The sequence below is a fragment of the Haliotis rubra genome, unplaced genomic scaffold (assembly GCF_003918875.1).
Source record: "Haliotis rubra isolate DU_JTF1 unplaced genomic scaffold, ASM391887v1 Scf27, whole genome shotgun sequence".
NCBI lineage: Eukaryota > Metazoa > Mollusca > Gastropoda > Lepetellida > Haliotidae > Haliotis > Haliotis rubra.
In genome coordinates this window covers 762104-776261 of record NW_025766780.1, presented here as the reverse complement: position 1 = coordinate 776261, position 14158 = coordinate 762104, and the positions used below count along the sequence as shown (strand labels likewise).

The 14158-nt window shown below is 40.2% G+C and overlaps 1 protein-coding gene across 1 annotated transcript in view; it reads left to right on the top strand.

Moving 5' to 3' along the window:
* The window catches only part of LOC124280553 (leucine-rich repeat-containing protein 74A-like), a 520775-nt gene that overhangs the window by 247768 nt on the left and 258849 nt on the right, over positions 1-14158 (top strand). The window contains 1 exon segment of the mRNA XM_046716499.1: positions 5912-6001. Coding sequence (XP_046572455.1) covers positions 5912-6001 — 90 coding nt within the window.

Sequence of the window (14158 nt, the reverse complement as noted above, 5' to 3'; positions counted from 1 at the left end):
TTATCATACTTGTATGCATTTTGAAACTAAATAAAAAGCAAACGATCTGCTGATACTTATAGTGAATTTATAATAGGTCTGTAGTATCTAGACATTTTATAGTTTGTCATTGTGAATCATAATTCGCACACACGCTCTAGTATATGTTGTCTGTCTCATTACACTTCACGGCGAAAACAATGATTCTGTTGAATGCTATGACAAATGAATAAAACAAAATGCAAATATTAAAATTAAAACAGATTAAAGTTATAGGAACAATGTCAGGCTATTACCTTGTTTGAGGAATGTATCCATTAATATCCACAAAAACGAGTGATATGCCATGCATCTGTTCCAATTGATGTGTCTTATAACAGTCTAATATACGAAAAGTGATATATTGTTTCAGGTATTTCACATTGGTGTATAGTCTTATTGGTCACCCAATATAGCACACCTGGCAACTAATTGCATAATGTCTGCCATTCTTTAAAAAAAAGTAATTTAGTTAGCCAATAATGAGCAATCAATCAATGTATTGGCGGTAAATCCTTTGAAAGAAGGACGTTGTTTTTACGCAGCCACAGACACGACAGAGTGTATTCAGTATAGATTAGTAAATCTACATACATAAACACTACCTTTTGACAAATCTGCTGTGTAAGACAAAAAACATGTGTAGGTTTATACCACCTAACACAGGTTACAACAAGGGAGTATTAATTGCTGTATTGCATGCAATTTTAATTGCATGTGAAAACATATGGGCCGACACTGTTTTGAGAATACAAACAGAACTTCATTGTTGCATAAGAAATACATATAAGCATTTGCTGTGTGCTAAAACTGTATGTACCTATTTACCCAAGTAAAATTTCAGATTCTTCTAGCAATGGCAAAATAGGGTTGTTTAGTTTACCGATTCAAATAAATCAAATGTCAATTTTAAATAACATATGTAATACACGTCATAGTTTTACATGACATGATTAAATATCGAGGTTAAAAAACACACAGAAATGGGATCAATTTGGATCAGTCATTATACCATCCAGGCATTATTACTTGAAAAAGCCCACACTGCTTTGATACTTTATTGCAATCAGACAAGAGCTACCAGGGATATTTTCAAATAACTGCATCTGATGGGCATCCACCCTTCTTAATGTCGCACTGTTTAGGTTGAAGAAATTAACCGTAACCGTGATGAGCAAGGCTGATCATAGTTTTCGCTATCACTAGCGTCTGGCTCAAACAAATAAGGCCTAGCGACACCAAGCAATTTTGACAGAATCGTCTATGAAAACAAGTTGTAACTTGGAAACTAGGCAAAGCAGGAGACAAAACTAAATGACAGTAGATTGTGAGAACATACAGCTTTCATTTTTCACAACAATTGTCAAGATTTCAGGTTTGTACAAACCTGTAAACAAGATAATTTACCCCCTGAAATGTACATGAATTCTGCATCGGCCCGCATATCTATTCCTCATATTACGTCACAGAGATGCGCCGCTCTGATTGGTTGAAATTTCGTTCGCGGGTGAGAATTGTGCACTGTTGTCAAAAAGGTCGATTTAAGTTAATTAAAGATCGAAATGAGTAGTTTTAATGGCAGGGTTTCATTTATAACGATGCCAATTAGTGATTTGTGTATTTGTACCCCCCTAGAGTATATGTGATCTTTAAGAATCACATTTTGGCGATTATGAGTGGGAAGTGACTGGTCCTGAGCAGCAAAAAGGAAGGCCTCAGTTTCATATTTGAGACCAGCCAACTTCATCCAGGCGAAGGAGTCGGTGGGATTGCTATTCTGTTCAACACACTGCATGTACACACGATGCAATGGCTTCTCAGAAAGCTTCTCCACAAAATACCGACTCTGGGAAGACTTGGTGAAGGACTTCACGTGGTTTACTCCCATCGCTTTACCGTCCAGCAGTACATCGCCATCGGCAAAATCAACCTCAAATTTCAGATTCTGTCCAACAACTTTGGCACGCTTAAAATAGCTGTGGAATTCCTTGCTTTCATCATGAGTCTTCACATGCATTACCAGAGGATCATCCAGTAAATAAATATGTGCAAAAGAACACAAAAGAATTCTATCATGAAGAGCCTCCACATTAATCAAACCCTGACCTCCAGAATTAATTGGCATATATAAACGGTTGAGAGAGGAATGAGGGTGGTGGGCTCTGTTATCAGACATGATCCTTCTGGTCAGGCGGCTAAGACTCTGGATGTCTTGTTTTGTCCAATCAACTACTCCAAAGGAATAGGAGAGGACTGGCACAGCAAAAGTATTGGTGGCCTTGACCTTCTTTCGAGCATTTAGCTCTGAGCTCCAGATTTTCTTTAAGCGAGATTTGTACTCGGACTGAAGTTTGTCTTGAATTTGGGCATTCTGGAGCTTGTCTCGAACTTGACTTTCCAAGATAGGTGTAGGCCTGATCTTCCACAAGATGCTCAATAACTCCTCCCCCCTGTAACTTGACAGATCCACCATTAACTACCTTGCCACATTTCAAATGAAGAGTATTACATTTGTTGAGTCCAAATGTCATGCCAATATCATTAGAAAAGGACTCGACAAGGAGAACCTGTTCTTTCAAATTGGTATCTCCTTTGGCAAGGAGCTCGATGTCATCCATGTAAAGAAGATGAGTAAGGGGTATTGGGGATCTGTGCTGAGGAGGTCCTGGATGGTAACCCTCCTCTCTGTTGAGCGGAAAGTTCAAAAGAATTAGAGACAAACAGAAAAGCAAAGGACTGAAGGAGTCCCCCTGGAAAATTCCCCTCCTGATTGGAATAGATTCCGAAGTCTGCACCTGCCCTTGCAAGTACATCTCAAGTTGAGTTGACCAGCAACTCATTAAAGACTTGAGTAAATCAAGTAGTCGCTCTGGGAGGTCAATACAATGAAGAGACTTCAGAATCCATTCATGAGGGACAGTGTCGTATGCTTTTTTTGTAGTCAATCCAGCATATAGAGAGGTTGCAGTGATATGTTTTAGCCTCTTCCAAAATCATTTTCTGTACAAGAAGTTGATCCTTGCACCCCCAGCATCCCTTTCTTGCTCCCTTCTGCTCTCTACAAATTATATCATTAGCAGAGCAGTATGATGACACGAGGTTTGTCAAACACCCTGTGAATAATTTGTATTGTGTATTCAAACATGTGATAGGGCGGAAGTTTTTGGGATCAGTCAAGTCTCCTTTCTTGGGGAGGAGTATTGTACGACCTTTGCAGAACCACGGAGGAACATCACCAGTGTCCACGAGAGTATTGAAGCAGTGAAGTAATGGTGTTTGGACACAGGGGAACAGTTTCCAGTACCGGGTTTCGAATGCCATCACCATCACCGTATGTTTTAAGTTGCCTGTAGAAGTGTTTTTCATTATTTCTAAAAAGTTTATTCTGATTGATGAATTTATTTTTCTTTTCCCATTTTTGCTTTCTTGCAGTCCAAACCTTTTTTTTAGCCTTAAGGGAATCCACAATTTGGAGAAGTGTTTTTTCTTTTGTTGTCTTAAACTGTAATTTTAATTTTCTCCAAATTGACTTATGACGTTTGGACATGGGACTCCGTGATGATCTTAACTTCAGGCAAAGTTCTATCCAAGAAATGTAGTTTCTAGTTTCTGTTAATTTTACTTGAAACTGTTTTTTCTTTGGTGTATTGTTCTTAGGACTGGATGTGTTTTCTTTGGAAACTGTGAAGTTCCTCCAAGGTTCGAGCGGCAGCATAGACACAACAATTCACTTCATGTAATGAACAGTCTGCCGAAAGTTTCATAGAAATAATATCATTTAATAAATTAATTTCATTTTTGGGAAAGATTCAGTTGTTTGTTTAATTGGCCTCCCGTTCTTCTAAAGGTATGTCAGATATTTCATCATAAATAGAATGAAACAAAATATACACAGGATTTTCGGAAAGATCTGCAACAGACCACAACTGTTTCCAGAACCTTTCATTGGCATCCATGGGAGACCGCTTATCATGCTCACCATCACCGTTTGTTTTAAGTTGCCTGTAGAAGTGTTTTTCATTATTTCCAAAAAGTTTATTCTGTTTGATGAATTTATTTTTCTTTTCCCGTTTTTGCTTTCTTTAAGTCCAAACATATATTTTGGCCTAAAGGGAATCGACAATTTGGAGAAGTATTTTTTTCTTTTGTTGTCTTAAACTGTAATTTTAATTTTCTCCAAATTGACTTATGTCGTTTGGACATGGGACTCCCTGATGATCTTAACTTCAGGCAAAGCTCTATCCAGGAAATGTATTTTCTAGTTTCTTTTAATTTTACTTGCTCTAGGGGCATGAGATTTTTAAGGCACCGGAATTGATCTCAGACATTTTGCTCCGTCAGGAAAGCATACATGGGCATGGCATTGTCCCAATGCAGCTTTAGCGACTTGCCGTTTATGCGTGGATTATCAGGCCATCCTGTCGCTTTCGCACACTCTAGTAGTATTGTTTTGAGATGGTTTGACCAAGATAGTCTTGATCGGGTGCTGTGCCTTCCCCTGGGGCAAGTCCCATCTCCAGTGTGGTTGGTTTGACTACCTGAGGAAGGCTGACTGGGCTGCGGAGTTGAAAGATGGTTTGCTCCTTGTTTGTCTGTAACCCAGTAAGAAAACCAGCTTCGGTGGGGTCAGACCTAACTGGGTGATGTACGTTCAGTCTCCAAGACGAGGGTGGCTGTGTGTGGACGGGGGTCGCATGGTCATTTCCGCTCAGAGGGGGTGGGTGTGCGCAGAGCGTGAGATGGGGTAATATATACAATTTATAGTTAAAATTTTCAATTTTTAATTTTCTTGCAAGGGATCAGTCAACAGACTCTTCTAAAATAATAGATTATTGACAACTACAGACAATATTTATTCATGTATAAGTGGATGTCTGTGTGTGTGTTTGTAATGCCTTAAAAAAAGTCCTGATCAATACAGTGTGGCGTATTTGCCCTTGCACAGAGGTCTAATTTGTAAATGTCACTCCCATGGTCCCCACAAACAAAGATGCCAACCCTCCCGAATTTATCGGAATCATCCCGAAAGATACATGTCGATTCCGCCATTCCGACAAAGCCAAATTCATTCTGATTTTTTAGAAATATAACAAAGATATAGATAGTCTTTCTTACTGGAGGGCTAGGATCATCTTTGACTATAAATAATGATAATTAAACAGTGTATGAAATAATCCAAAAGTCCAGCCAGACATCAGGGCCGGTAACTTAAAAATGGTACCAGCCCAAAATGGATTTAACCAGACAAAATATGGTGATTTTACTCAGATGTATTGAACATCTAAAAACATTTACTGCACCATCGGACTGGCAAGCTGTAAATTTAGACCGTCCATCAGAAATCTAGACCGTCTCAGTCGGTCGGACGGACGGACCTTATTTCATACACTGAATTAATAAATATAACACTTTATTTACAGAAGTTCTCAAATTGTTTACACAAGAAAGTAATCTGGAAGTTCACTTAACATTCACAAAAACTGCAACCAATTACTGCAAACTGTTTCAGTTGTCGAAAGATCGCTATGTGTATTGGCTTTGAAAGTTTCGTTCCTTGAGTGCAACAATTTATAGGGATCCCTAATTGGGAAAATTCCTAATTTTTTCTATCTTAGGGAGCTCAGATTCCTAATTGCACCAATTTGGGGTTGGCATCTCTACACGAATATAAACTTAATGCACTTACTTTTGGAGTGTAAATTGTTTCGGTGACACTTTCCCCGACTGACAAAAGCCTTCACAACATGATGTATCCCTTCAAGCTGATGAATTGTGTAATGTTTTTGTGTCACCTGTTTTGATGATGTTCCCTTATGTTTTGCACAAGGCCACACAATACCATAGTGATCCTCTCATATGCTCCCTTATGAAAACTGTTTTCTCTTCATTTCAGCTGAATTTGAACCCATTGGGAGATAGCGGTGTGGAAGCCATTTTAAAGGCTGTTGCAACACATGAAAGTCTCAAATTCTTGTCAATGGAGGTAGGTTGAAGAGGTTAGCATAGTGTCACCAATAAACATGTCTGAAAAATGAAAATGTCTGAAAAACATTAGTTTCTTCAAATGGCTGTGTGTGGTTGAATTGTTATGCTCAGCATTTGAACTTTCAGCATTGACAGCTATATTCAAAATGTCATTATTGCCCCTTATTCATCAATGTATTCATCAGTAATATATATTGGGAAAGGGGATCTTGGCCATGAATAAGCATCTTATTCCTAGTTCAGTTCATTGTCACAGAACTTTGGTAACAGAGAAAGTATCAGTTCATTAGCCTGTGACATGTGATTAAAAAGGCACCAGGCATAACATTTTTTGTGACAATCAGTTCTGTCTTAAACTGATGCAGAAAGATGATGTAAGATGAGAAATTTATATAGGGAAGAGGGGACCATGGCTTAGTTTCACTGGTAACATCTCACAAAAAAAGGTGTTGTATGATAAACACTACATGCAGTTAGTTTCCCTTTGGGGGCAGGTTTCTAACAACGGTAAAGTGCTAAAACCAACTTAGAAAACTCTACAAACATACCTGCTGGTTCCAATAGGTTGATGATACATGCACCATCCTCCAAGTACAACCTTCCCATGATCCTATCTAGCTTCTCACCCATCTAAAAAAACATCACCCCTGCATCAAATTCATGGTGGAGACTGAGTGGTTATGCCCCGTAAGTCCGACCTTTGGTTGGGTGTAAAAACAAACCGGTCGGTTTGCAGGGGTATGTCTTTGAGGTCGACTGGTTCAGACAATAGGCAGTCAATGTGTTTACAACGGTACAGTTAATGCTAACATACCTCAACAAGGATCATGCTGTGAAATGTCATTTATATTTAAACATTCATGGGGACTGTAATTTCTATTACCTACATAATGAATAATACACCTTCATAAAATATAATATATACATAAAAAGTTTATAGCACTAAAATAAGCAACTTTAAATAACATACAATACAAAATCTAATATTATTTATATTAAAAAAAGTTTATAGCACTAGAAATGACCATTTCCTTTGAAATTTAAATAAATACAATTCATACATGATGAAAGCCCACTATACAGGCAACACAGATATACATGTACCTTAATGTTCTAATTCGCTTCGCTCAAACGAACATAAAATATTTACCAATTACAACATACTCGTAATACAGGGTGCTGTCTACCACGCCTCGAGAGAGAACAGGTTTATTTCTGAAGGTTACATAGCAAGAGCGCATCGACCCTGATCACAGATGAAGAAATGCAATAAAACGCGAGAGTCCATCAGATATGCTCCATACACTGTCCAATCAGATATGGGGCGGTGGGGTAGCCTAATGGTTAAAGCGTTGGCTCGTCACGCCGAAGACCCGGGTTCGAATCCCCACATGGGCACAATGTGTGAAGCCCATTTCTGGTGTCCCCCGCCGTGATGTAGCTGGAATATTGCTAAAAGCGGCGTAAAACTAAACTCAGTCAGTCAGTCAGTCAGTCCAATCAGATATCCTTCAATAGTTCACACTAACACAAAGCCGCAACCACAAAGCCTGGTCTCCACATAATCATGCATCCTTGAATCTGTGGATGATGAACACCAATCATCTTAAATCCCAAGGGAGAAGAGCGAGGAAGCACCATCATCTCCACACGGTAGAGGTAATAATAATTAGAGTACTTTTATAGCGCCTCATCCACATCACTCAGGGACATGCTCTAAGCGCATAACATATACAGTCAAATCCCGATTAGTCGAATGCCGGTGTTTCGAATATTATGCATAACTCAAAGTACCTGTCAGTCCCGACCATTCCCTGTTATAGTTGTCATCATTTGAATACCAGTTACACGAATTTGTCTCATAAATACACACGATGACTTGAGAAGGAAATTTGGTCCCATGCGATTCAAACAACAGCAATCTTGTATACATAAGCCGAAGTCAGTCAATGAGAAGTTGATTGGTGTAGCAAACTGATCCAATTAACAAACCAGCGCAGCTCACACCTTTCCGCCATTGACGGGTGAGTTCAAAAGGCAGATTAGTGATTTTACAGAAATCACTGTCTGTGCTAATCAGACTGGAACTGATAAGGTGTCCCTATTAGTGGTATGGAAATCATTAGGTAAACAAATGCTTAGGCGGAGGCATTAGGACTGGATCATCTTTTTTACTACCCTCATAGACATACCTATGTCTCGAATACATTGATAAGTCGAATTTATTACTTGGTCCCCAGCGATTCGACTCATCGGGATTTGACTGTATGCAGGTTCTATGTACAGGAAAGTTGACATTCAGAGATATTTCTTGAAGAGGTGAGTTTTGAGCTTGGACTTAAAGACTGGGAGTGATGGAGAGGTTTTAAGATCCGATGGTAGAGAGTTCCAAAGAGTGGCAGCAGCATGAGAAAAAGAATTTGCACCAAAGGTTTTGAGTTTGTACACGGGGACAACTAGCAAGAGTTGATCACTGGAGCAGAGAGATCTTTAAGGTTTGTACAGTGTAATCAAGTCCTGGAGGTATGCTGGGCCAATGTTATTAATAGACTGATAAACAAGGGAGAGCAGTTTAAATTTAATCCTCTCGCGGATCCGGAGCCAGTGAAGATAATTGAGAGCTGGTGTAATTATGAGAACGTAGCTTTGTCCTTGTGATGATGCGAGCAGCCTGATTCTGTATTTTCTGGAGGCGCTGTAGTTGTTCATCAGAGATACCAAATAGTAAACTATTACAGTAGTCCAAGCGTGATAGAACAAGAGTTTGAACGACGGTGGCCATTGCTTCCATAGTTAAGATGTTGCATATGGAACCAATATTTCGGAGATGGAAGTGACATATTTTGCATAAGTGGTTGACATGACTTTTAATAGTTAAATTTGAGTCCAAATAAACACCAAGATTTCTTACAGAGGGAGAGAAAGGGATTGAGGATTGTCCAGTGGAAATGGAAGAAAGCTGACACTTCTGCTGTCTTTGACTTGGTTTAAAGCTGTCGTCCACCAATTGGGAGTCATCAACATAAAAGTGACACCCAATGCAATGATCAGAGATCAGTTGTCCCAGAGGTTTGGTGTACAGTATTGGTCCTAAAACTGAGCCTGTGGCACTCCACATTCAAGAACATGTCTGTCTGACAGTGTCCTGTTAATTTGAACAGACTGTACACGATCTTCTAGATATGATGAAAACCATCTCAGGACTGCTCCATATTCAATCTGTAGCCTTGATAACAATGTTGCTTGGTCAATAGTATCAAAGGCAGCTGAGATATCTAAAAGGACGAGCAGGGCAATGTTACCGTCATCTACGGACATCTTGATGTTGTCCAGAACACCATTGAGAGCTGTTTTGGTGCTATGTGCAGTCCTGTAGGCAGATTGATACTTATCAATCAGATCGAAGTTCTGTAAATGCCCAAGCATCCGACTTCTGACAACTTTTTTCAAGGATTTTAGAAAGATTAGAAACTGGTTGGTAATTGCTGAGGTTTTTGGGTTCCAATGATGGCTTCATTATCAAAGGTTTTATTACTGCCTGTTTAAAGCACTTGGGCACTGTTCCAGATGAGAGACTGAGGTTGACAATCCTGGTGATAACAGGCAGAATGGTGTCTAGTACTTTATGCAGGAACTGAAATTTAGAGGTGTCAGAATGAATCCATTACTGGCCTTGTATACATCCAAGACAACTCAGCCCTGTGCTGAACTGCCTCTGAAACAAGGTGCACAAGAGCCGTCAATACTTCATCAATGACGATATTAGCTTTGAAGTTGACTTAAAACTGAAGTGGAAAAATAATCCCTTTACTAAATATTTGGGAACGTAAACAATTGTTACTTTAAACTTTTGCAAGTAGCTACAGAAAAACAAACCATTTTAAGCCTACACAAGAATTGCCTGCCTAAACATAAAGCATACTAAACTTAGAATATTGACCTTTCCACTCCGTAAGATTCATCGATGTTGAGTCATTGACTGTGTCCCTGTCACCAACCCCAGGATGCATACAGCAATTCTTTCTTTTGACCTCTGCTGATCCTCGATCAAACAACTTCGTATATCACATCACATCCGTAACACACTGCCCAGTGGCCTACATATGTACAACAAGGGCCAGTGGCCTACATTTGTAACACAACCCAGTGGCTTAACACAAGGGCCAATGGCCATTTACACAATGCCCAGTGGCCTAATGCACGGCCCTGAGGCCTTGTCTCTGATGAAAATAAAACCAAGGCAAAAGCTACTCGCCTGAGTAACGGGTAGGCCTTGAGTGACGAAACAAATTCCGTTTCCGGAGCATAACTCAAAAACTGTTCAATATGGGCCCATGAAATACCATAAATTGCTTCTGTTATTTTTACCGCTTTGAATCGGGAGAGACTAAATACAGCGATACATGAAAAGGTGATGCTGGAAGAAAACTAATATCTTCAAAACTGGAGGCCCATTCTCGCCAGTTCTTGTTGGCTCTATATACTTGCTTGTAGCAGCTGGCGCCCTTGATTTCAACACTATATTGGGTAACTTGTCAGCTAAAGTCAGTAGTCTCTCATCCTGAAGAGTTTTTCTCTCACTCCACACTCCAGCGGTAAACAGCTCTGAAAATGTCCAGTGATATAAGCACCATTCTATATCCCTATGGCTAATGCATAACCACCTGTGAAGGTCCGGGCTAGAATGTACCTTCAGTAACCCATGCTTGTCATAAGAGGTGACTAACGGGATCGGGTGGTCCGGCTCGCTGGCTTGGTTGACACTTATAATCAGTTCCCAATTACGCAGATCGATGCTCATCATGTTGATCACTGGATTGTCTGGTCCAAACTCGAATATTTACAGATCGCCGCCATATAGTTGGAATAAAACTAAATTCACTCACTCACTAATGCATAACCTTGAAAATTTTCTGCTGCCTCCGTGAAAGGAAGTACTACCGTTACCGCTTAACTGAATAAATTCATTTACAAAGGGGCTAACTGTACCATTATCAAACAAAATTGATCAATACGATGCCGATGGCCAGTAGGGAATGACAGTGTTGTTCAGAGCATACTTGATAGCTTTTGTCACTAAAGATACAGGTGGAACTACCCAGTTATTATCTTAGACCAGTCCTGAGTGAATTTGGAGTTAAACCTGTTCAGTTTAGTATTGATATGACTGGCAAACCTGTCTACGGAGTGAGGACACAACCTGTTGTTTAACAGCTGAAAAACACAATCTGATATTGTCCAATCATCATAATCTTGGAATTTACTCAAACTGTCATCTTTGTCATTCTCTGACCTCGGAATCCAACAGAACTGTAGATTTATGTTATTTGACCTTACGCATCTAAAGATTGACAGGGCTATCATCTGTAGTGCGGGGGGAAAAACTACTGCAAGTAGCAATGTGACAACATGCTTTATTATCTGAAAACCACTTGACTGACTTATGTGCTAGAAGGTGTCGAAAAGACAACGCCAATTCAACAGCTTTTAATTCCCTCCAAGTTGAACTAAATATTTTCTCTGAACTATTCCATGTACAGTGAAAAGTGTGGGCGGTATCCTGAATGAATGCTGCACAAGCAATCGAACTAGCGTCTAGCGTCTTGCTGGAGACTTCTGCTATTAAAACTCAGAACATTGTCTCTCCAAAATCACACAAAATCAGGATTATCATAAGTTAGGGTAACCCTGCATCTGCAAATACATTTGCCTTGTCAATAAACCTACATATGTCTCCAAATACTGGCATAAGGGGAATGACTTTTCTGGTCAGTCTCGCAACGTCTCTTGGTGTAAAATTGGGTAGCAGGGACATGAACTTAGAAAAACTTTGGTTTATATCCTCGAGTTTCCGAAAAGGAAAGGAAATGATACCCCTGTGAAGGTCCCAGTTAAAACCAAGCCATTCTAATTGTCTCGAAGGTGCCTACATGGATTTCTGACAAAGCCTGCCTTAGCTAATGTAGATCAAACGGAATTCTGAGACACTTGGTGAAAATATATGGTGCAGAAGTTAAACTGAAAGGGAGAACAGTAATACTTGATACAACCGTTATTTGTCCACGAAAAACCTAAAAACTTGTACTGATCTTTGTGAATATCAATGTGATGATATCCTGTAAGTCAAACTTAAGCATGTATCTGCCAAAATGAACAAGGTTCAAAGCAACATTATGGCTTTCAAGAACAATCTTCTCCTTCCAAACGTAACGGTTTACTAATCTCAGGTCTAAAATTAACCTTTTCTTGCCCGAATTTTGAACAGACACTGACAATACAATACAATACAATTATTTTCAAAGAGTTGTTGAATTGCGTCAGTCACAAACTCGCCATGTTTAAATGCAGAGCAATTGTTACGACTACACGATGAAGGAGGGGTTTCAACAAATGGAATAATATGGCTGTGTTCTGTGACTTGCAAAATGTAATCAGAAGCTGAAATTTGTCTCCAGAAAGCAACATGTTTCTTAAGATTCCCTTTTACTATAACATGAGATCTAGACTCAAACTTGAAATTATCAGACAGATGCAAGGCACTAGCCTCAAGTTCGATACCTTCTAACCCTGCACGGCAGCAGTCGGCGCATCAACAACGGGAGTGAAGGGATCATGATCCAAATCACCATGAAGGCTCAAGATCCATCCGGCAAGTTAATTTTATACTTGTACTTGATTATGGACAAGCAACTCAAAGTAGACAATGGAAGATTAGTGCAAGCCATCTATTAAGGTATTGACCTGCCTCGCGATCCGCATGCGTCATTGTGTGCAGTCAGACGGGGTGTGGAAAAACGGTGTTGGTGCTGGACATGGAGGGATACTATCGGGAGTTTTTCGATCACGTCATCATTCTCTGACGACGTTGAGTGTGAACAAAACCTACACGGAGAGAGCGTGGTTAATGAACGACGACAACGACGTGCACAATGTCGATCCGGGAACCCGTCTGCAGGACTGGCTGCGCTATTATCATAACAGGTTTAAAGGAGAGTCGACGCTGTTCGTCATAGATGACTGCAGCGCCAACAAAGAAGTTGTCAAAAAACTAGACATGCTGTCATACCTGGCCTATCCAGCCGGCACACGAAACACAGCGTGTGGGTTTTGACGCTAAAATTCAACTCGGTGCTGAAAGACCTGCGGGAACAGACGCGATGGGTTGCCCTGTTTCACTGCAAGGACAGGGATTCGTTCGAGGAATGCCTGCAGGAAAACGACGTGATCCCGACCAAGCAGGAGCCAGACCGCGTGAAAAAACTTCTGGCTGAAACAAAACATACCAAACTCATACTGAAAACGAACCAACCCGCAACATACGCGGTGGCTTCTGAGCAAAACTACTAGCAAAATTTTAGGAAACTGCAAGCAAAAATTTAGCAAAACTACTAGCAAAATTAAGCAAGACTCAAGCGAGACATATATAAAAATGATATTCAAAATTCTAGTTTATTTCACTTGACATTCCTATTGTTCTGTCTCGGCTGCACGGGATTTTGTTAATTTAGATTAAAAAAATAGATTGATGTATTATAAGATAGAAAGCGATGACCTACTGAAACATATCGTTCGAAGATGCGGACGACAAGCGAGAAAGGCTTGCATCGCTCGTGGCTGACAGCAAAGGCAAGCAATATTTGGGCGACAGTCGCCACCAAAAAAAGTTACAAGATGCCCGCCGAAGAAGTCGACAAACTGTATGCGAAGTATGAATCCAGACTCAGCTCCGAAATGACGAAAACCATAGGGTTGGTGATGACTCAAATCTACACTGGCATCGCTTTGTATCTCCTTCCCGTTCCGCCAGAACGTCAACTGTACATGTGCGAAGACCTCGACGCGGATCTGTTCATCAGACACGCCTAGAGCACCAAACAGCTGCGAGCTGTACCACCAGTACGGCATGTTCATGGCTCCCGTGACTGCAGGGATCATTGCCGATTTAAAAATCATCGCCGATGAACCCCGTATTCTAAAGTGGCAGCATGCACCACCGTTATCACCGCATTGATGTACAAATTCAAACTGCAACCGCCAGCACCACCGATGCCACCGCAACAACAATTAGAAGTTAACCCGTATATCATTTTATAATGAATTTTTTTTTTTTTATTATTATATACAATGCCGAGTTGCATCGGCAGCACAACAGCTA